The following is a 20056-nucleotide window of genomic DNA, read 5'->3' on the forward strand; positions in this document are numbered from 1 at the left end:
GGGGGCCGGGGCTTAGGCTCCCACCTGCACCCACAACGGTGCCTGTCCCCCTGGCCAGCCCAGGGAGCCTCCGTGAAGGCCCTGCCCGCCTCTGCACTTGGCGCCCCCCCCCCCCCCGCCCCGGCCTGCCCCATCTCCTCAAGTGGACATGGATTCCGTAACCAAAGCCGGGGCGCCCCGGGCCTGAGCACATGGCAGGAGCTCTGCAGGCCTGGCCTGCCGGCTTGACGGGGTGCAGAGCTGGCCCGGCGGGTGGAGGGGCCGTACCGCCGTGAGGCACAGAAGGCCTGGGCCCGGGGCCTCCAGACACCCGGCCTCAGAAGGGACCTGAGGACCTAGGCAGCTGCCGTTCGTTCTTGAACGGGGGGGTGACGGTCGCTCGCTGTGACCATTCCTGCCCTCACTACCACCTGTCAAGGTCACAGCTGGCAGAATTTCGGACAAACTGGCAAATCCTGCCCCATGTAACATCCTTTCGGCAGCACCAAGGATCTGTCTAGCGAGCCTTTCTGAGCAAGACTTTTTAGCTTTGTTTTTTGTTTTTTAATCAGAAAGCACACTTCTCGCTGCCCCTAACAGGATGAACCAAATCCTTAGCTCTCCAGAACGGCGCCGCATCCTAACAGCCCCACCGACACCCTAACCCTCACTCTAAAAATATACAAGGCGGACGTTCAAAGCAGCGTGACCTGAGGTTGACAACCCGGCCCCGGAACCTGCAGCGTCTTTGCCACCACCTGACCCCGTGCTCAGGCTTCTGCAGAGGGAGCCCCTCCAAGAGTCTGGGTCTCAAGGCACCGCCGGGATTGTCGTGCGTCCGTTGTGCAGAAAGTTCCGCCAAAGAGCTAGCAGGGCCCCAGGAATACGCCCCCCTCCTCCCGAGGCAGCAGCGGAGAAGAGCGGAGGGGTTCTCTATCGTAGAGCCCTTCGTCCCCAAGCTGCTGAGAGGGGGTGGGTACCCGGGTGTTGGCTGGAGGGACACCTGCGGAGGCCGCTCCCCCTTACTCTGACCTCAGCAGACTCGCAGCTGCCCTGGGTCTGCGGCCACCTCTGCGCAAATCTGGGACCGGGGCCGCTGCCGGCTTTTGCAGGTGCAACGGAGATCAGGCCCTGCTGCCCCGGCTGGCCGCGGTGGCCCGCATACTGGGGCCGTGACCTGCTCCGACGCTCAGGTCAGTTGGGGAACACGGGCCAACTAACCGAAAGGCACCGGTTCTCCTGGATCGGCGTTGCCAACAGACCTTCAACCAAGAAGCCAACGCCGACGTGACTGCCGACGGGAACAGCGGTAGTGGACGGATCCGACTCTGTATCCTGTGTGGACCAGCCAGCCTGCACTCCAACGTCTCCAGGGGCGAGGACTTGGCCCCCCCCCGCCCCCCGCAGCCCACCTGAGTCTCGGAGGGCCTCACTGCTACGACTCGCTCCCCTGGATGAGTCCGCGTCTGCCCCCTCGGAGCCCCGCTCCTCAGTGCTGCTTCCCCGCAGGATTGACAGGCGAACCAGCCCCGTCCCCCTTCCACGGGTTCGTCCCCGGGTCTGCTCTTCTGCACACCGAGGCCTCTCAGTCCCCCGACGTGCCTCTGAGCGTGCCCTGGGGGGCCCTCCTCAGCCCCCACCCACCTCGGGCCCACCGCAGCCCACGCGGCCCAGCACACGGTCCTAGGGATGGACTCTGGGCTCGGTTTTCACTGCTCCAGAAGCGTCAGCATCGACTGAGTCTCCAGCCTTTTCTCTCCCAGTTCCTCGGTCCTGCCAGCACGCCTCACCCATCCTGGGGGCTCTTGCTCGTGCCCTCCCCTCGGCCGGAGAGGAACGTGCCGTTCTGGCTCTGGAAGGACCGCAGGGCCCAGCAGGTCCCAGGATGGAGAGGGACCTCGGGCCCAGGAGCTGCCCGGGCCTCGCAGGAGTCCACCGCCTGCCGGGGGTGCCTCTTCCTACTACTGTTCTGCTTGCTTGCTCCCCTCCAGCCTCAGGACTTTGAGCTTTTTTTTTTTTTACTATTTTGTTCCCAAGCACTTGAAGTAGGGTCAGGCTTGCTGGGTGTCATGATTGCGGGTTGAATGCTGAGTACTGAACACTAGCAACTTTCCTGGTATTACTGTCGCAGAAGGTCAAATGGGCTCTTCCGGGGAATTCGCTAACCTGTTGATCGGCTCCTAAGAGCCTGGACAACTAAAACCAGCCTGACTCTTGTATCCGTTCATATTAATCCCCGTCTTCTCCAGATGCACATCTTCTATCTCCGTGTGCCTGGGTGCTATGGGTACCCCAGTACGGGAGCCTATGGTCACAGCTACCAAACTGGGTTAGTGGGCTATCCGGTGAACATTTGTTGAATGTCTGCTGGGTGCCCAGCACCGCTCTTGTGCTAGGGGTAGAGCAGCGAGCGAGCCAGCCCCATGCTTGCTCTCATGGGACTTGCATTCCCATTGTGAGTGACCGACGTGGAACACGAGAAACTCCAGCCAGAGACAAGTGTCCCAAGAACACAGGCGGCGCTGTGGTGGGAAGAAGTGGAGGGGGACGCTCCTTCCCACGGCACAAGCTCCCCGTGGAGGAGAAGGCTTTGAGAAGCTTTCAGGGACCAAGGAAAATCATAGAATCCCTTTGAGGCACAGGAGAAATGATTTCTCTCCCACGATGCATGACACATGGGATCCAGAGACCACGTCTGCACCTGCTCGTCTTCCAGGACGGTTGTCACACTCTAAAACGGGCGTGTGTCCTCCGCTCTCCACCCTCGGTTGTTGGTCCATGTGCCGATGGGAAAAAGCCGGCAGCTGGAGAAGGCCCTCCTCGGTCCTGACTACAGAAAAAGGGGATCGAAGAGGCGGCTCCTGCCACCCCACCCCACACACCCCCCACCGTGAGGCAGGAAGCTGTGTAGGCTTCCCCTGGCCTCCGTCTCACTTGCTGCCTGCTGTGGGGCCCGGGGCCCAGGCGGCCCTGCAGGCTTGGCTCCGTGCCTGGATGGTGGCCATGAGGCCCCAAGGGAGGGACCGTCCCAGAAAACACAGGGGACGACCAGCTCGGGAAACAGAGGAAGGCTGTGTGGGCACATCGGCCCCGCCATCCACTGCTTTCCATAGGTGGGCACATGCTGCCCACCCACACTTTCTAGCAGTTCTGCATTTCTGGAGCTGCCTGTTTACTCAGCGTGTGATAGAAAAAGAGGTCAACTGAGAAGCATGTTCATACACACAGTTTGGCATAACGTTAGGGGTTCAGGATGCCAAAATCCTGACCCTAACACCTGGCTCCAGGTTCTTCTCAGATTGATTGAAAGGCCCAAGGAGAGGAGTCCAGTGACTTCCTGTCCTTTCTTTTTCCAGTCTAGATTTTCTAGATTTATTTTATTCTCTCTCTCTCTCTCTCTTTTATTCTTTTTTTTTTTTTTTTTTTTTTTTTTTGAGATTTATTTCTTTATTTGGGAGGTGGAGAAGGGCCGAGGGAGAGGGTGAGAATCTCAGGCAGACTCCACACGGAGCAGGGAGCCTGACCCGGGGCTCGATCACATGACCCTGACCCTGACGACCTGAGCTGAAATCAAGAGTCAGCCGCTTAACTGCCCGAGCCTCCCTGGCGCCCCTAGATTCATTTTATTCTAAAGTTTCTTACTCTAAGGAGAACATCAGTGGGGTTTTAAATGGATCTTTTTGCCTGAGTTAGCCTGGAGCCCTATAACCAGCCCTCAAAACTCTGGAGAAAGTACAGATGGGGGTATTGGATGGCAGGCAGTCCACGAGTTCCCCGTACTCTCGTCCACGCCGCCCTTCACTCCTGTGAATCAACAATTCTGAGATCATTTGCAGCGTGAGGTTTTGTTCTCACGTCCCCTCCACAAGGAACTTCTTGTTAACCCCCAGAAGGGACACAGGTGAGGAAGTGACCTGTGATGTCCCGCGTCTGGTTCTTTGGGCGACTCAGTCCACCGAGCTCGGAGGCGGTGTGTTAGCAGGTCAGACAGTTCACAGGGGGTTCCCAGAAGGCCTGGTCATTAATCTGCTCTCCCACCGGCTCAAAGACACAAACCTTCTGCGTCTAACACGCACGTATGAGTAGGAGTGTACACGCATGTGGCACCTGTGCAAGCAGGGGTAGGCCGGGCCCCGAATATGCGCTGGAGCGCGGGGCTGGCTCGGAGCCCCCGGGCCATCTCGGGCTTGTTCAGAGGCTCTGGGGGCCCTGGGGGGCCCTGGGGTCCCTGCTCCCAGCCCCCGGCCCAAACATGGAAGTCTTCATCCGTACCCTCGGCCATCTGGACAGAAACCAGTTCTCTGAAGGAATATTGCCAACAACCAAACATTCGATGGCTGCTTATAAAATCCTAATTGTCTAACAGGCCAGTCTCAGACCCTCTTAAATTCCTTCCCATCTTTGGCCATCTTCTGGTCCCCCACTTGGCTAATTTTTTTAGAATTCTTAGAACTGTTTTTCGTCCACTAATGCAGACATGCCTCAGTTGAATGGGCTGAAAACCTCTAAAAACGCTCAGATGGGTCTGAAGACCAACAGACGCCGAGAATACGCCAAAGCTCGCGGCCCCTCGACGGCAACAGGCTAATGGGGCGATGGCCGCGCAGCCCTGCCTGCGTCCCAGCAGGAAACTCACACAAATAGTTGAGCTGATTAGAGCCCATTTTCCCAGAGCTGTTGGCCCTCTGCTATGAGAGCCTCCCGGTGTGAAAACCTTCCCACCAACCGTTGCTAAACCCACTGCCTCCTTCCTTGTCTGACCGTTCACCCACTTAATCACTAAGTCACTGACTCCGGGGCCCGCTGGGTGTCAGGCACTGTGCGAAGACACAGCGGGAGGACGCAGGGAAGGCAACAGGGGACACAGTGTGATACCAACAGCCGTGGGAACACACTCTGTCTTGAGGAGGGGTGGTCCCGGAAGGCTTCCTGCAGGTGGTGATGCCGGAGCAGACTGTTGAAGGACCGAGAGGGCCTCAGGCAAAGAGCAGGGGAACTCACATTCCGGGCAAGAAGCACCCCCAAAGTCCCAGCTGCGCAGCTGCCAGTAGTTTAGGGCGGCCAAGTGTGCACCTGCTGGCGAGGGGGTGTGCTGGCGAGGGGGTGGGGCCTGGGGCGCTGAGCAGCCATCAGATTCCCAGGTCCTGGAATGCTCTGGGGGGTGTTGGGTTTATCAAAGGGCAGGGGGGAGGCGGTCAGGGTTTTAGGCCCATGAGTAATACAGGTTTAGGTTTACACTTGGGGAGGAGGGTGACTCGACCTTCCCCGCGGTGGCCCCGGGGCCACCGTGAGCTGGAGAGAGGGAATGTCGCGGAGGGTGAAAGTGGTCAGGATGTGACGCTAACGAGCACAGCAACACAAGTACTGTTCTCAGCCCCACGAGAGCCCGTCAGCTGCGCCGATCCCGTGCGCCCTTCCTAAGGGTCACGTCGGGTGGCATCCTTACTCCCACTTCACAGACGAGGCCATCGAGGCCCAGGGGGAGGAAGATGAGGCCCAGGTCAGACACCCCTAAGTCTGTGCTCTCACCCAGTACCACCCAGCAAGAGGCCTTGGTCTCCACCTCCCCCTCCTCAGAGACCCCCTGGCTCCCTTCACATGCTGCCCTGGTTTTCCATCTGTTCCTTTTCGGCCCTCCACAGGGCTCGTCTGAGGCCCCCTCTGCTCCAGCCCACGTGCTAAATACCTGCCTGTTTAGACGGGAGGGGCCTGGTCTTTGGTTCCAGCTCAGGGGAGGTCACAGCTCAGGGGAAGCCCAGCACACCGTCCGAGGGATGGACTCTGGGCTCCAGAAGCGTCGGCATCGACTGAGTCTCCAGCCTTTTCTCTCCCGGTTCCTCCGTCCTGCCAGCACGCCTCACCCATCCTGGGGGCTCTTGCTCACTGGCCCTACTGCGTGCCCTCCCCTCGGCCGGAGAGGAACGTGCCGTTCTGGCTCTGGAAGGACCACAGGGGCCTGCAGTGCTGGGGGGCACGGGCAGGTCCCGAGGGCAGGAGGGGGGCCCTCTGCGGCCTCACAGGAGTCCACCGCTAAAGAGTACGCAAGAGACTTTGGTTCCCATGCACACATTTAAAAAAAATACCCGAATAAGGGTGTCCTACTTGGTGGTGGAGGAGTCCTAGCTGTACACAAAGCCCACCCAGAACTATATTCAGAATCCTGTGTGTGTGCACAGACACGTATTTTTCTAGAGCGTTCTTAGCTTTTGCAACATTCAAAAAGAGACCTGTGACCCAATCACAAAGCCACAATAAAGCAGCAGCTCACAATTGCCGAGTGCCTCCTGTGCTCTGCGCACTGGACTTTACGTAATCCTCGCTGCCAGCCGGGGGCTGCTGCTTACCTTCTGGGACGCGCACAGGAAAGCTCCCAGGGAAGTGACTTCCTCTGGGGCACGTGGCCGGTCTGCAGTGGAGCCGGGCTCTCCGGGGCTCTGATGAGGGTGCCCGCCTGGGCACCACCCGGGCGGCTTGGCGTGGGGAGATCCCGAGGAGTCAGTGGAGACCCTCCCCAGAGTCCGTGTCCGAATGGTGTCTACGCCGTGCACGCAGATAAGGGGATGATAACGTGCATTTGCTGCCCTCAAGCTCTCATCACCTGGCTTTCAAGGATGACTGTGGGCCCGGACTTTAGTATTTCTTTTTCTGCCAAAACTACAGCTTGGCTGACATTGACTGTATACTGTTTAAGAAGATTGTCTCTGGAGAAAAAGTAAAAATAGTTGCGTGCAAGGGCTACCTTTTGTTTTAAGCAGAAAACGTTTTCATAATCCTCGCTTCTTGAACAAAGAGAAGAAAATGATAAAATGTTTTCTTCTCTCCTTCCTCCCTTGACTTCGGCCCCACCTGCCTTTCCTCCATGTGGGAGTGTGGACTCTTGTTTTTGACCGATGGGAGCTGGGAGCTGGCCACGTCATCGGCTTGGGTACACCTGGAAGGTCTGGGAGTGGGGGTGCAGAAGAAGGTGCACGAGCATGCACATTCCCGGGCCGTATGGCCAGGTGAAGCCGGGTCCCCTCTGCTCAGGAGCTGGGCTGAGGAATTCCAGGTCTAGAACCTCCTCCCCCATTCCCAGCGGCAGCTCCCCAGCTGGCCGTCTCTGCAAACCTCACCAGACCCCCCCCCCCAGCCCCGCTGAACAAGTTGCTCGGGTGCTACAGAGAGAAAACTGCCTGAGAGACAAGGTCCAGACCAAAGGACGCAGCAGGGCAGAGAGGCCCCAAGGTCCCCGTGGGCTAGGGGAGCAAACCAACCTTAAATAACCAACCAATAAATATCAGCTAATACCATCATTAGCCCACCATCGTTATAGGTCGAATCGTGTCCTCCTCCCAAAAGATGCTGAAGTCTGAACCCCTACAGCCTGCAAATGTGACCTTATTGGACATAGGTCTTGGCAGGTGATCGTGTTAAGATGAGGTCATTAGGGTGAGCTCTCATCCGGTATGACTGTGACCTTATTAAATAAAAGGGGGGGTGAGGGGGGAATTTGGACAGAAAGACACACATAGATGGAAGACAGCGCGAAGGCACAAGGAAGCTGAGAGGAAAGCATGGAACTGATTCTCCCTCAACCCTTGGGAGGCACCGACCCCACCAACACCCTCGTCTTGGACTTGCGGCATTCAGAACCATGAGACAATCAATTACTGTTATTCGAAATGTCCAGTTCTGGGGACCAGGAAGTTAACAGAGTCATCATCATTTTCACCCACAACACCGTCCGCCTCTTGGGTGTGCTGCTCATGCTCCCTGAAGGGGCGGAGGCTCCCTGGAGAAGAGAGAAACCTCTCTCTCTTCTCTCCCCCTCGCCGCCGTTGGTCACATCACTGGATCCCAAAGCTACAGTATGATCGGATTCGGTTCAGCCGCCAGGTGGTGGCTGGGCAAGGCCATCCTGGGTGCCAGCGGGTTAAAGGTCCAGGAACCCTGCTGTCCCACGGGCCATCCTTCCCAGCCTGGGCACCCGTCCCCCCACCCAGGACACTAGCCTCCGGTGGCCTTCAAGCTGCCCCCCCGGCTTTCCCCCCACAGTGCCCCACTCCACGCCTTCCCCCATAGAAACTCATTGCCTTTTCTTCCCGACGTCCGATAACCTGGGGTCGGCTTCCCTAACGGTCTGCGGTGTGTTTGTCCCTCCTGCTGGTAGGTCATCGTGCTGTCCACGCGACTCCTGAAGCCGCTTAACATTCCTGAGCTGTTATTTGCCACCGACCGGCTGCATCCAGACCTTGGCTTCTGAGCGATGCTGCTGCTGCGATGACACCTGCCCGCGGTGGAAACACCTGTATTGCCGCCTGCCGCCCTTCACGACCCGCCTCCGAAACCGGCGTCCTCTGCCCATTGTGGGGAGGACGGAATTCTCCCTGAAGGGCCTTGACAACACGTGGCGAAGGACTGCGCTCGGATTGCCAGCGATTCTTTAAAAAAAAAAAAAAAATCATCTTCCTAAAGGTATCAAACTTTCGGCCGGCTTCATTCAACCTAATTCTCATTTCTCCTTCGCCCTGTTGACCTTCCTGATTCCAAGGCAAGGTTGTCAGCGCTACGGAAACCCCTGTTGGCGAGCGCTGGCGGATTACGAGCCGTTTGGTCTGCAGTCGCTCAAGAAATGAGACCTGCTTTGGACTTCCGGGTGCGAGGGAAGTGTGGCTGTCCCTAAGATGATGTAACTGGGGCGGGGCGGGGGGGGGGGGGACATTGCACATTGCAGATGGGATCTGGGACCTCGCTGAGAGGCCGGAGGGGCGGGTGGCAGCCGGGGCCTGCCCTGTCCACCCGTCCGGCCACTGTCCCCCGTGCTCGCACGCAGGGCCACCAGCCTACAGGGAACAGTGGTGGGGGAGGTGGGTTGGGCGCTGTCCCTGCCTAGCAATGGGCTTCCTCCCCGCCCAAGGGAAGGCCCCCTAAAGGGGTCTGGGCCAGGGAGTCCAGACGGGGACCCCGACCCCCGGGACCTCCAGGAGTCCGTGTTTCTACTGAAACAGAAAGTTCGCTTTTTCTGTTGGTCTGACTTTTCCTTCCGGTTATGACAGAAAACCCTCGACCCCACGAGTGAAGCTAGTTAAGAACCCCGGCAAAAATTAACTGCTTGGAACCCAGCCATGCATTTGTGTAGGTGTAGGGTTCGTGGAAATTTCTAGCGCCTCCGAAAGATGTTTGTAATGAAGAGAGAAAGCAGAAAAACCGCTCTAGAGTGGATTAAACAGGTAGGGACTCGAAATGTCAATCAAAACACTCACACGTGTCTCAGATTTTAATTCCCTCTAAAATAATGTCATTTTATGAAAAAGACTGTGAAGTTGGAAAGCATTCGGAGACACGATCACAGCAGGTCTTATACACACCAGTGTTCTTTTTCTTTCCTTTTTCCTTTTTTTTTTTTTTTTTTCTTTTTTTGGTCCGAGTATGCTTTCCAGCTAACTCCAGTGGTGCTGATCCTGGAGAGCCCCCACGCCTCTTTCATTCCCCTTTATCTAGAAGCTTGAATCTGAGGAAGGAAGAAAATGGCAATAGCCCGAAAGAAATGGTAATTACAGCAGAGATCGCTCTTTTCTAAAATTAAAAATAATAATAATAATAATAATAACCTGTTATGTGTGTCAGTATGTGTTCATTCATTTCCAGATATTGAGTGACACGTTCCAGGCACTGGGCTGGGTTCCAGCCACGCTGGTGAGGGACCCAGACGCGACGCCCCTGACTCTGGGGCTCTCACCCACTGAGCAGCTGGGGCTCCTGGTGCCCTGGCCCTGTGAGAAGTTTTACACCGTACGTCTGTGTGCAAAGGTCACTCTCGGGGCACGTGGGGGGCTCAGCGGTTGAGCATCTGCCTTTGGCTCAGGGCACGATCCTGGGGTCCCGGGATCGAGTTCCGCATCGGGCTCCCCACAGGGAGCCTGCTTCTCCCTCTGCCTGGGTCTCTGCCTCTCTCATGATTAAATAATAAGATATTTAAAAAAAAAAAGAAAAGAAAAACAAACTCTCTGGAAATTTAAAAACCAAACTGCTAACAAGTAGTGACCTCTGGGAAGGGGTACAGGTGGGAGGGCTCAGAAAAGGGGGAGCCTCGTTCTCTATAGACTTCTGTGTTGTTTGAGTTTTCTTCGCAGCGAACACGTACTGGTGTGTCACTTGTGTGGCTTTAGTGCAGTTCTACAAGTTCTTCTTTTAAAAAAAGAATACTCGCAAGCTTCTAATCCGGACCCACACAAGCAGGACGCCCCTGACTGTTAAGTGTGGTCGTCCAGCAGGTACTGCGTCCCCCCAGGGGGGTCTCTGTGGGGCCAGGGGGTGCGAGGGGGGGAAGATGTCACAGGTTCGCCTTAGAACCATCCTCTAGCATCTCTGTGGTGGCCGGTTGGCCGCAGGGAGCTAGACAGGCAATCAGTTAGCGGAAGGCTTTGGACAAAGGAGAAGGCTCATGGTGACCGGAGTGTGTTTGGAAGAAGGTAGGGCCCATGGGACAGAGCACGGCTCCTCGAATTAGGAGCAGAAGCATGGGAACCCCGGGTGGCCCAGCGGTTTAACACCCGCCTTTGGCCCAGGGCATGACCCCCTGGGGTCCTGGAACCGAGTCCCACGTCGGGCTCCCTGCATGGGGCCTGCTTCTGCCTCTGCCTGTGTCTCTGCCTCTCTCTCTCTCTGTCTCTTATGAATAAATAAAATCTTTTTAAAAAATAAAAGCAGAAGCATAATGGAAACTTGGTATAAATCCTACCGAGGGCCTTTGTCAGATAAGGAAAAAGAAGAGACTGAGGAAGGGGCATGCGGGCCCCTGGCCTGAGCCCCCGAGGACCTCTCTGGTGCCGCCTCCTTCCTGTGCTCACTGCCCAGGAGCCCGAGAGGATGAGGGGGAAGGGATGGCACCTTGGCTGTGCCCCGGGCCCCCTGAGGCCAGCGTGGGCTCCTCACGCCTCCGCGCCTCCACCTGGGAGACACGGACACGACTGCGGGGGACCTAGCCCAGGGGAGGGAGGCCGTCCCTCATGCAGCGGCTGGCGCGTGACACCAGGACCATGGGTCTTGAGTAGCCGGGACGCCAAGCGAGTCCCCTCACGACGCGACGAAGTCCCACTGGGAGCACAACGCCAAGCGAAGGGAAAATTCAGAGGAGAGGCGTGCCCGGGCCCCGCGTGGAGACGAGGGAAGGGAGGAGGAGGGACCTTGGCCGGGCAGCCCAGGGGCCCGAGCTCCACCCCGCGGTCCCCTCCTGCCCTCGGCTGGCCCAGCGGTTGGACGGGGACCCGGGCCTGCCTCATGGGGCTGCTGTCGGAATGACCTGGCACCGTGTCCCTCGGGAAAGCTTCCCCACCGGCAGCGCCAGCCACCCAGCAGCCGGTGCGGGTTCGGGCCCGACGGCCGTCTCCACCACAGGCACACGAACCCACGAACACGAACCCACCCGGGAGGGACTGCTTGGCCGAGTGGCTAGAGCCGCTTCCCCGTCTCTGGGGCCTGGCTCGGGCGGCTGCCCCTGAACCCCGGCTGCCAGAGCGAGACCAGCCCGCGCCGACGCCAGCCTTCACGGGCCTGTCCCGCCGTGGGACCACCGACAGGTGTGAGTGCTCTGCCTGTCGCCCTCCTCCTGGAGTCTGCTTCCAGGCAGACACAGCGGGCACAGCGCTCGGGCTGCGTCAGCCCAGGGTCCCCCGAGGGGCTCTGTTTCCACCGGGCCCCCCGCGGCGCAGCCTCCCACCAGTAACAGAGCTCCATCGAGCTCCCCTCAAGACCACTACTACTTATTTTACGCTGGTTACCAGAAACGGTCTCAACAACAAACAATCCAGTGTCCTGAGTGCGTCGGCCATCCCTGCTTCGGGGACGTTGGAAATCCCATCTCTCTTTTAAGGCAGCTTTGAAAGACAAAACCAGATGATGGAGGGTATTTGAGAAGGGAGGTGGGGTGGCCACCAAGGAGCTGGGATCTTGCCCCTCTCGGTAATAACCCAGATCCCCTTCCCTCCACACCAAATTAGTAAAAGGAGGACAGTGAGAACTTTCTGGAAGCCTCTCTCTCTGGACTCCAAAGGGCACAGAAAACAGCCGGTTCTCCCCCGTGCACTTGTCCCAGGGCCTGGTGCCGAGGGCAGGGAGCCGCAGGGCCGCCGACCCCTCCCCTGCACAGGCAGGCCCAGGCCTCGCCCAGCGCCCGGCTGCCCAGGATTTGCCCACGGCCCGTCCGGAAAACACATCTGTTCCCCCGCTTTGGGGTGCCCGGCCAGGGTCCCCCGTGCTCCAGGGCCCAGGCGCAGGGTGAACAGGCCACCTCCCGAGGGGAAGCTGCTTGCACCTGCACCCCACATAGCAGCCCAGTGATGCGGCAGCGGCAGGGAACCTGGGAAGCCAGACAGCAGGGCAGCCCCAGATCCGGGGTGCGCCTTCCCCCACCGCCCCCAGCCCTGCCCCCACCTCTGTTACTCCGTGGTGGGACTGGAGGCCAGAGGCTGATGGCAACAGCAGATGTGGCTGCGCAGCCAGGAAGGAGGGGCCACAACCCACGCTGCCCCGGGGATGGAGGAAACCCCGTGGGGGGTGGGATGCAGGGATGCAGGGGGACTGGGGTGCAGGGGGTGGGGAGGGCCAGGGTGCAGGGTACAGGGAGGGCCGGGGTGCATGGGGGAGGGGTGGAGGCCAGGGGGCAGGGGGCAGGGTGTAGGGGGGCTGGGGTGCATGGGGGGAGGGCCTGGGTGCAGGGGGGTAGGGTGCAGGGGGCGGAGTGCAGGGGTACCAGGGTGCAGGGGAGCAGGGGGCAGGGAGGGCCAGGGTGCGGGGGGCTGGGATGCAGGGTGCAGGGAGGGCCGAGGTGCAGGGGGGGAGGGCTGGGGGCTGGGGGTAAGGGATGGGGTGCAGGGGGACCAGGGTGCAGGGAGCCAGGGTACAGGGGGGCGGGGGGCGGGGGTGCCAGGGTGTGGGGACCAGGGCACAGAGCGGGGACCAGGGCACGGGGGCCAGCGTGCAGGGGAGCAGGGCACAGGGGATCAGGGCCCCAAGGCCCAGCATCTGCGAGACACAAAAAGAAAGAGCACCCAGGGGAGTTTGCTTGGAGGAGGGGGGCCGGGAAGCTGGGCGAGCTGCCCAGGGACGAGGCTGTGGCTTCAAACGGGCCTGAGCTTTGGGGCGGGGGGTCCTGACTGGGCCTCTGAGTTGCTGGATCAGCTCCCTAATTCTTCAGAGCCTCCCTCCTCCCTGTCTGCAGAAGGGACTCAAAACCCCTAAAAATGAGGTGGGTGTGGAGAACGTTAATTATTTCAAGCACACCACAGGGCGGGACATAGGTTTCAAGCAACAGAAACAGTCCTTGTTCCTACCTGTGAGGCCCTCAGCGGTGCTGTGGGTCCGGGCCTCAGTCTTCTCATCTTTAAAATGGGAGCAGTACTCCCTTCCGCCTGGGATTCTTGAGAAGACTGAAGGAGATCGTGGGAAATCGGCCCATCATAAATGTTCAGTAAACTCCAACCGTATCCTTTCTCCACCACCCTCGCACCCCTCCCTTCCTTCCCCTGCTGGCGAAGGGGGCGCCCCCACGGCGACAGGAGAGGGCTGTCTCCCCGAGCCATAGGGTTGCAGTGCAGAAATCCTAAAACAAACACACAGGGATTAAGAAATGCTAATAATGAAAAAGATGAGCAAAGGTAATGAAACATGAAGCTAAATTCATGAGAAGAAAATCTGGTATATTCCAGAACTGTAAATATTTAAGTTTAGCCTGAGACACTGGACAGAACTGGGGCCTGGCGGGGCGGGGGGGGGGGGGGGGGGGGGGTGTGAGGGGGAGGTTCCAGCAGGGTCTGTCTGTCTCACACACACTTTAGCCCCCTGGGTGGACAAGAGCCCCGGGACCCCGACCCACCCAGACCTCGGAGGTGACGTAGAGCAAGTGCGGCGCAGGGGGGAAGAGGAGGCCGCCCCGAGGCCCGCAGGCTCGGAGAGCCTGGAATGGAGGGGAGATGGAAGCAGTGGGGCTCAGCCCCGCTCAGCCCCCCTCTGAAGGTGACACCCCGGGGAGACTCCGCGTCCTCTTTGATTCCAGAACACGGGCAGACGTCCACTGCCAAGGCCTCAAAGGAAACCTCTTCTCCCTGGACAGTGGGGATACAACTACACAGGATGAATGAAACTGAAATCGAGCAGAACGTAGTTGGAGACACTTGTTAGTGCCGCTGTGCCCACGCTTTCCCTCCCTGCCCCAACACACACACGCACACCCTCCTCAGACGCTGGGTTCGGCGTAAGCATCGAACACTGCCCTCCGACTAAGGAAGGCTGGGGCATCACCAGAAGCCCGTCGAGAACAGGCAGGATGTTTATGGGGGGAAACAGATTTGGGAGCCCGCACCCCACCGCGGGGGGCCGTCGACAGCCGGGCCTTGGGACCGCTTCCTTGGTCCCAGGCCCCACGCCTGAGCCCGCAGTGCCCTGGGTAGGGGACATTGAAGAAATAACACTGTAGTCATAAGACGTTGATTCCTGTCCCTTGTGTGACCTTGAGGACAGCACTCAAAACTCAGCCTGTTTCCCTCACCTGTAAACGGCAAGATCTGCCCCCCGACCCACTCGCGGGGCTCTCCGAGGACTAGGTGAGGTCAAGGACGCGAAAGCCCTACTCAGAGGTGTCGTTCTTTGCCCACGAAGGCGGTGGCTCACGTGGCCTTGCCTGGTCTCCCAGGCCCAGACGGAAGCAGGTGCGGGAGGCCTGGCCCGCGGCGGCACGTACACCGGGGGCAGCGGCTCCGTGGGAAGGGCTCCCGACAGGGCCCCGGTTCCACGGCTCCCAGCGTCTACAGTGAGAAGAAAGCGCGTTTTGAGAGCAGCGGACCGGAGCAGGCCTGCCAAGTAAACCACGTGTAGGAGAGAAGCACTGAGCTCGTCCAGAAGCATTCGCAAGGCTCAGCTGAGGGATGCCTTAATAGCAGAAAACAGAGGGACAGACGTCTGTCTTGGCTTTGCCTGGAGGATCCTGCAGGGAAGAGAGAGGAGACACACTATTCTTGAGTATAAAGCAGCAAATGACAACTTAGAGCAGGGGGGAGGCCTTTGACGAGTGACTTAGCTGCTTCGTAAGCCTGTCTCCTCACCTGCACAAAGGGGATAAGACAACGCACCCCATCGGTGTGCTCCGAGACCTAGGAGGGGACCCTAGGAGGCCCAGTGCCTGACGGCAGGCGCCCAGTCAGTCCGAGACACCAAGGAACACTTAGTCTGGAGGGCAGGAGGTCGGCATTTCAATAAAGACCAAGTCAGAGGCCCGCTCTTTTAAAATGAGATTTTATTGTACATAAAATAAATTAATTACAGTTTAAGCCAAAGCATGAGTGGCTTTTTAAAGTGCATCTGTGTCGGGGATTTGGCGGTGGCCCCTTATCTGTTCACTCGCTGTTAAGACAGTGTGTTCATATTCAAGCCACGACTCGGCCAGGCCTAGGGGACGACCCAACGTCATTGCCGAGAGCCATTTACACAAATCACACCAAAGTCTATGAACGCATTTTTTTTTCTGTACCTGATGCAACAGTTAAAAAAAAAAAAAATTATACAGTCTCACGATTACTCAAAAGTCCGGGGCTGAAGAGTTGAGTTCTCAACCATTTAACACATGTTCAACTAAGCATCCTCATCCTGTGTCGGGAGGAAGCCGCGCCTTCCTGCAGGCCCTCTAAGCTTCCAGATGTCCATCTGTATCCACACATGTGGCCCATACACCCCACCCTGTATTGGGGGTGGGGGTGGCATCTGCCTCCTTGCTCTTTAAAGAAGAAATCTGGGTATCGTCCGGGGCAGGCAGGCATTCCGCCGGGACTAGCGTGTCAGAGGCCAGTCGGACTCTAGGAGAAAAAGCAGTGCTTCCTCGTGGTGGGAGGGAGGGCGGGCTGGGGAGAAAAGGAAAAGAGAGAAAGAGGAGAGGAAAGGCCGCGAGCGCCTCGTCTGATCTTTCATTCCCCCTGCCGACCACGCCAATCTAGTTGCTGAAACTGTGACTGTCATTTACTGTCATTTACAAGGTGAGGACCAGAGTCCAGAGCGATGCGGCCGCCCTCCCCGCTCCAAAGGAAGCGCAGTTCGCATCTTCGGGGTGGCTCCTCTCTCGGATCGCTGGCTCTCCTGCGGCAGTTCCACCAGGCCCTCCTGGCCCCTCTGCTCTGGCCCTTTCTGGAACCGTGAATTCCCGCCAGCCTGCGCCAGCCTGCACCATTCCCGTGGGAGAAGCTCAGGCCTTCTTCCTGGGAAGCCCAAACCCCGCCCCCACCCCACCCCCGGAGCGTCCCTGCTTCAGACGGAGGTGACAGTCCTCACTTTGGCCGAGAGGGCTTGCTTGAACCTCCTCTTGAGGTCCTGCATGTTGGGGGACTTGGGCCTGGGGATGAGGGAGGTTCTCCGCTTCTCGGGTGTGCTGCTGGGCTGCTGTTTGTGACTCACTTCCTTGCACAGCACGTGGAAAGCGCTGTAGACGTCGTTGTAATTTTCGCTGACGGACACCTCGTAGAACGAGCAGCCCAGCACGCTGGCCAGCTGCAGTCCGAGCTGGGGGTCAACCTGCTTGACGTGCAGCAGGTCAGCTTTGTTGGCCACGACCACCACGGGCAGCCGGGCGCCCAGGTGCAGCTGCTGGACGTGCTGGTGGAGCTGGCCGATGAGTTCGTAGCTCTTGTAGTCGGTGATGGAGAACACGATCACCACCGCATCGGCCCAGCGGATGCACCTATTCAGTTGCTCCCCGCAGCTCAGGCCGTTCTCGTGGACCTGCAAGGCAGGGGGGAGGGCGAGGTGAGCGCCGGGGGCCCGAGAAGAGCCCGGGCTCGGCTGGACCGCCGGTTCAAAAGGGACCCTCGACGGTAACCGCCGGCTCGCAGGCCATAAACAAGTCCCATCCCCGCACACTTCAGCCTTCCTGACAGTATGTTGACCCAGCTGCATAGAGCTGGAATAAATAACAGTGCAGCTCACCACACTCAAGTGGAAAATTGACCTGCAGAGAACTCCACGCAGAGAGACTTTGTAGTTGCACAAAATGGGAAATTAACTGGCTAGACAGTAAGTCTGGGGAAGTAAAGATAGGAGCTGGAAGCATTTAAACCTGGATAACCGCCCAGTTCAAGAGGGAAACACACACACACACGCACACACACACGCACACACACGCACCAGCAGGGCTCTTTTGTCTATAGAGTAACTTTCCACAGTACAAAAATGATCCCGAGTCTTTAAAGACTAAACGTTCGATTTTTAATGCCAAATACACGAATGTAAAAAACTGATCTTTTTGACCATAGCGAGGAAACTGCCAATTCCATGTGTGTTTGGTTTGGTCTTTCCTGCCGGATAGAACCCTCCTAAGAGAAGACTTCTGCCCCTCAGCCAAACCTCCCATACGGAGCCAGGCCAAGACCGACCAACAGCCAAATACAACTGAAGTGACAAGCAACATGTAAAAGCCTAGTTCTGACTCCCCCAAATCTCTCTCCTCTTTAGCACAAGGCATTATTCTGAGAACAACTGAACAATTCCAGAGCCAAGGGGGCTCCCTTTGACTTAATCACGAATCTCAGGGCTTCTTACCTGAATACCTGGTGTGTCTTGAACCTGAATAGCCAGGGTTTCACCTTCTATTTGCACTTGTCTGGTATAGAGATTACCTAGAAAGGGAAAAAAAAAAAGGAAAAAGAGAGAGATTATGGTTTTCCTTCCCATACGACTTTTAAAACATGGTGGGATTTTTTTTTTTTTAAATACCCAACCTGAACTGATACACACAAATAAGCTGTAGTTTATTGTATATAATCAGCTTATTTCAGCCGTTTTTTTTTTTTTTTTTTCTTTTTTTAAACAACAGCAATTTTAACCTTAGATCAGGGGATTTATTTAAATCAAGGCAAGGTCCGCAAGTTTGTGGAAAGTGATTTATCTACTTTTAAATGGATCTTCCATACTTAGAGTATCTCCTTGAAGGAAATGTTCTTGTTCGGCGTGCATGGCCATTTGTTTTAGTTTAGTACTTCATTACTCTCTGATGTCAATTTAGGCAAATGTCGTTAGTAAATGCACAGCCAACGTTATCAGTTGGAATAAAAATGTGACATAGTGGTAGCCAAATCTACATCAAAGCAGAAGGCTGTCATGCCTTATCTTGGGATGGTTTATACAGCACATTTCAAATAATCCTCTTAGATACTAAATATGGTCTAAGGATTTAAGCAATTTGCTAACAGAGCATAGGTAGAAAGCCCTTAAGCCTCCCCGGTGGCCGTCTTTTATCACAGAGATTGAAATAGTGTCCTCTCATGTATTTGGGAGATCCCCTCCTCAAATTCTACCCATGTGGTTATTTTTTTTTTTCTTTGTCCAGAAAAGAGAACTTTAGGTTTACAACTGCTCTCCTTTGGCCTTTGCTTTAAAAGGTCACCTCTGAAAGGCAGCCAACGGAGAGGGAGAGGGAGAGGGAGCGGGAGCGGGAGAGGGGTGGGGGAGGAGCTGCCCATCTTTTTGTTTTGTTTTGTTTTTATGACTTTTGCAGGAGTGTTTTGCAGGGAGAGGCTCCTGAGTACAAAGGGTGCTTCCAACTGGGGTCCCTATAGTTAAAACATACCAAGGAGAATACTTTCGGGCACTTGATAAAATGATGAATGGGCCTGGAATGGAAGGAGGCCAGATGGCAGTCATGGGAGGGGGCAGGCCCAAGTGGCAGTGGCAGGATGCTGATGCTCGGACTGTCACAGTGGAGGAAGCTCCCTGGGAGACGCTGGAAAAGGGCAGGGGCGGGGCGCCCGCCTCCTCACCTGCGTTTCTTTCGTAGTCGCCGATGAACCGTTTGGTGAGGAACCGGACCACCAGAGCTGCAGGCCGGGAAGGAGGAGGGAAGGAGAGTCAACTGCGGCCTAAGGCGTCACACCGGTGTGCACCCCGCGCCCCCCAGCCTGGGAAACCTCGCCCGCCGCGAAGGGAGCCTCGAGGGGAGCCTCGAGGGGAGCCTCGAGGGGAGCCGGGGGCCACCGAGGTCCTTGCTCCGTGCACGGCGGGGCGCGGGGCCGGGCGGGGGAGCCGCGGCTCTGCAGCTGGGAGGCGCCCCGGCCCCCGCCCCCGGCCCGGCTGGGCCGCACCTAGCTTCCAGCCGACAGATGTGCTCCCTAAGCCTCCAGACCCCGAGGAGGGGGAGGAGGGGGGGGGCAGGGGGAGGAGGGGGGCAGGGGGCAGGGCGCGCCGGCCCCTGGTGCTGCAGGCCCCGCCGGCGGCCTCAAGGAGCCCCAAGCTCTGCTCCCGGGGCGCCGGGGGTCTGGCCGGCTGGACCCCAGGGGCCCCACCTGTCAGGCTCGGGTCCCCGCGGCAGGACCCCCCACCCCCGCGTCCTGGCCCGCGGTGGGCGGCCCCCGCCGCAGCCGGACACTCACCGGTCTTGCCCACGCCGCTGGCCCCCACCACCGCGATCTTGACCAGGCGGCGGCCCGCGGCGCCCGCGCAGCAGTCGGAGGCGGCGGCGGCGGCGGCGGCGGCGGCGCTGCCCGGGGCGGGGTACTCGGCGATGGTGCACATGTTCTGAATGAGGCGCATCGCCGCTCCAGCCGGGGCTGCCCCGCGCGGGACGGGACCTGCGGGCGGCGGGGCGGGCGGGGCGGGGCGGGGCGGCCGAGGGCTCCGCGGCGGACAGGCAGCGGGCGCGGGGCGCGGGGCTCCGGCGGGGGCGCAGGCGGGGGCTCGGGCGGGGGCTCGGGCCGGGGCTCGGGCCGGGACTGCCGCCGGGACGCGCGCGCGCTGTTTTCTCCCGGGCTGGCCCCGCCCCCTGCGCCCCGCAGCCAATCCCGGGGCGCCCCGCGGGAGGCTCCGCCCCCGGCGCCGCTCGGCGCTCGCCGCGCCCCCGGGGACGCCCGCAGCCAGCGCGGGGGGGCGGGGCCCGGGGCCGCGGGGGCGGGGCCTCGAGGGGGCGGGGCCCGGGCCGCGGGGAGGGGGCGGGGCGAGCCGGAAGCGCCGCCAGGGGTCCCGCTGCGCGGACACGCGGCCGAGGCTGTGGCCGCGGGGCTGGGGGCGCCTCGGATTGCGGGGCGCGGCGGCTGCGGCGGCTGCGGCGGCGGCCCCCAGGGTCGGGCCC

The 20056-nt window shown here is 58.8% G+C and overlaps 2 protein-coding genes across 4 annotated transcripts in view; one reads left to right on the plus strand and one right to left on the minus strand.

Annotated features, from left to right (window-relative positions):
* The window catches only part of SCFD2 (sec1 family domain containing 2), a 434949-nt gene extending 425376 nt beyond the window's left edge, over positions 1 to 9573 (plus strand). For 2 of the 3 annotated variants that reach the window (XM_072748999.1, XM_026016506.2), the window contains one exon: positions 8129 to 9573. In XM_072748999.1, coding sequence (XP_072605100.1) covers positions 8129 to 8221 — 93 coding nt within the window. In that variant the 3' untranslated portion in view covers positions 8222 to 9573. The remainder of the gene's footprint in view (positions 1 to 8128) is intronic. The other variant, XM_026016505.2, reaches the window with a different exon arrangement.
* A 5657-nt stretch (positions 9574 to 15230) lies between these two features.
* On the minus strand, positions 15231 to 19654 carry RASL11B (RAS like family 11 member B). The gene is made up of 4 exons (XM_072749000.1): positions 19362 to 19654; positions 18753 to 18809; positions 17536 to 17612; positions 15231 to 16719 (listed from the first exon to the last, which is right to left on the minus strand). The coding sequence occupies exons 1-4, from the start codon at positions 19519 to 19521 to the stop codon at positions 16249 to 16251; spliced, it is 765 nt and encodes a 254-aa protein (XP_072605101.1). The 5' UTR covers positions 19522 to 19654; the 3' UTR covers positions 15231 to 16248.
* Between the last annotated feature and the right edge of the window lie 402 nt (positions 19655 to 20056).

Source organism: Vulpes vulpes, chromosome 2 (assembly GCF_048418805.1).
Source record: "Vulpes vulpes isolate BD-2025 chromosome 2, VulVul3, whole genome shotgun sequence".
Classification (NCBI taxonomy): domain Eukaryota; kingdom Metazoa; phylum Chordata; class Mammalia; order Carnivora; family Canidae; genus Vulpes; species Vulpes vulpes.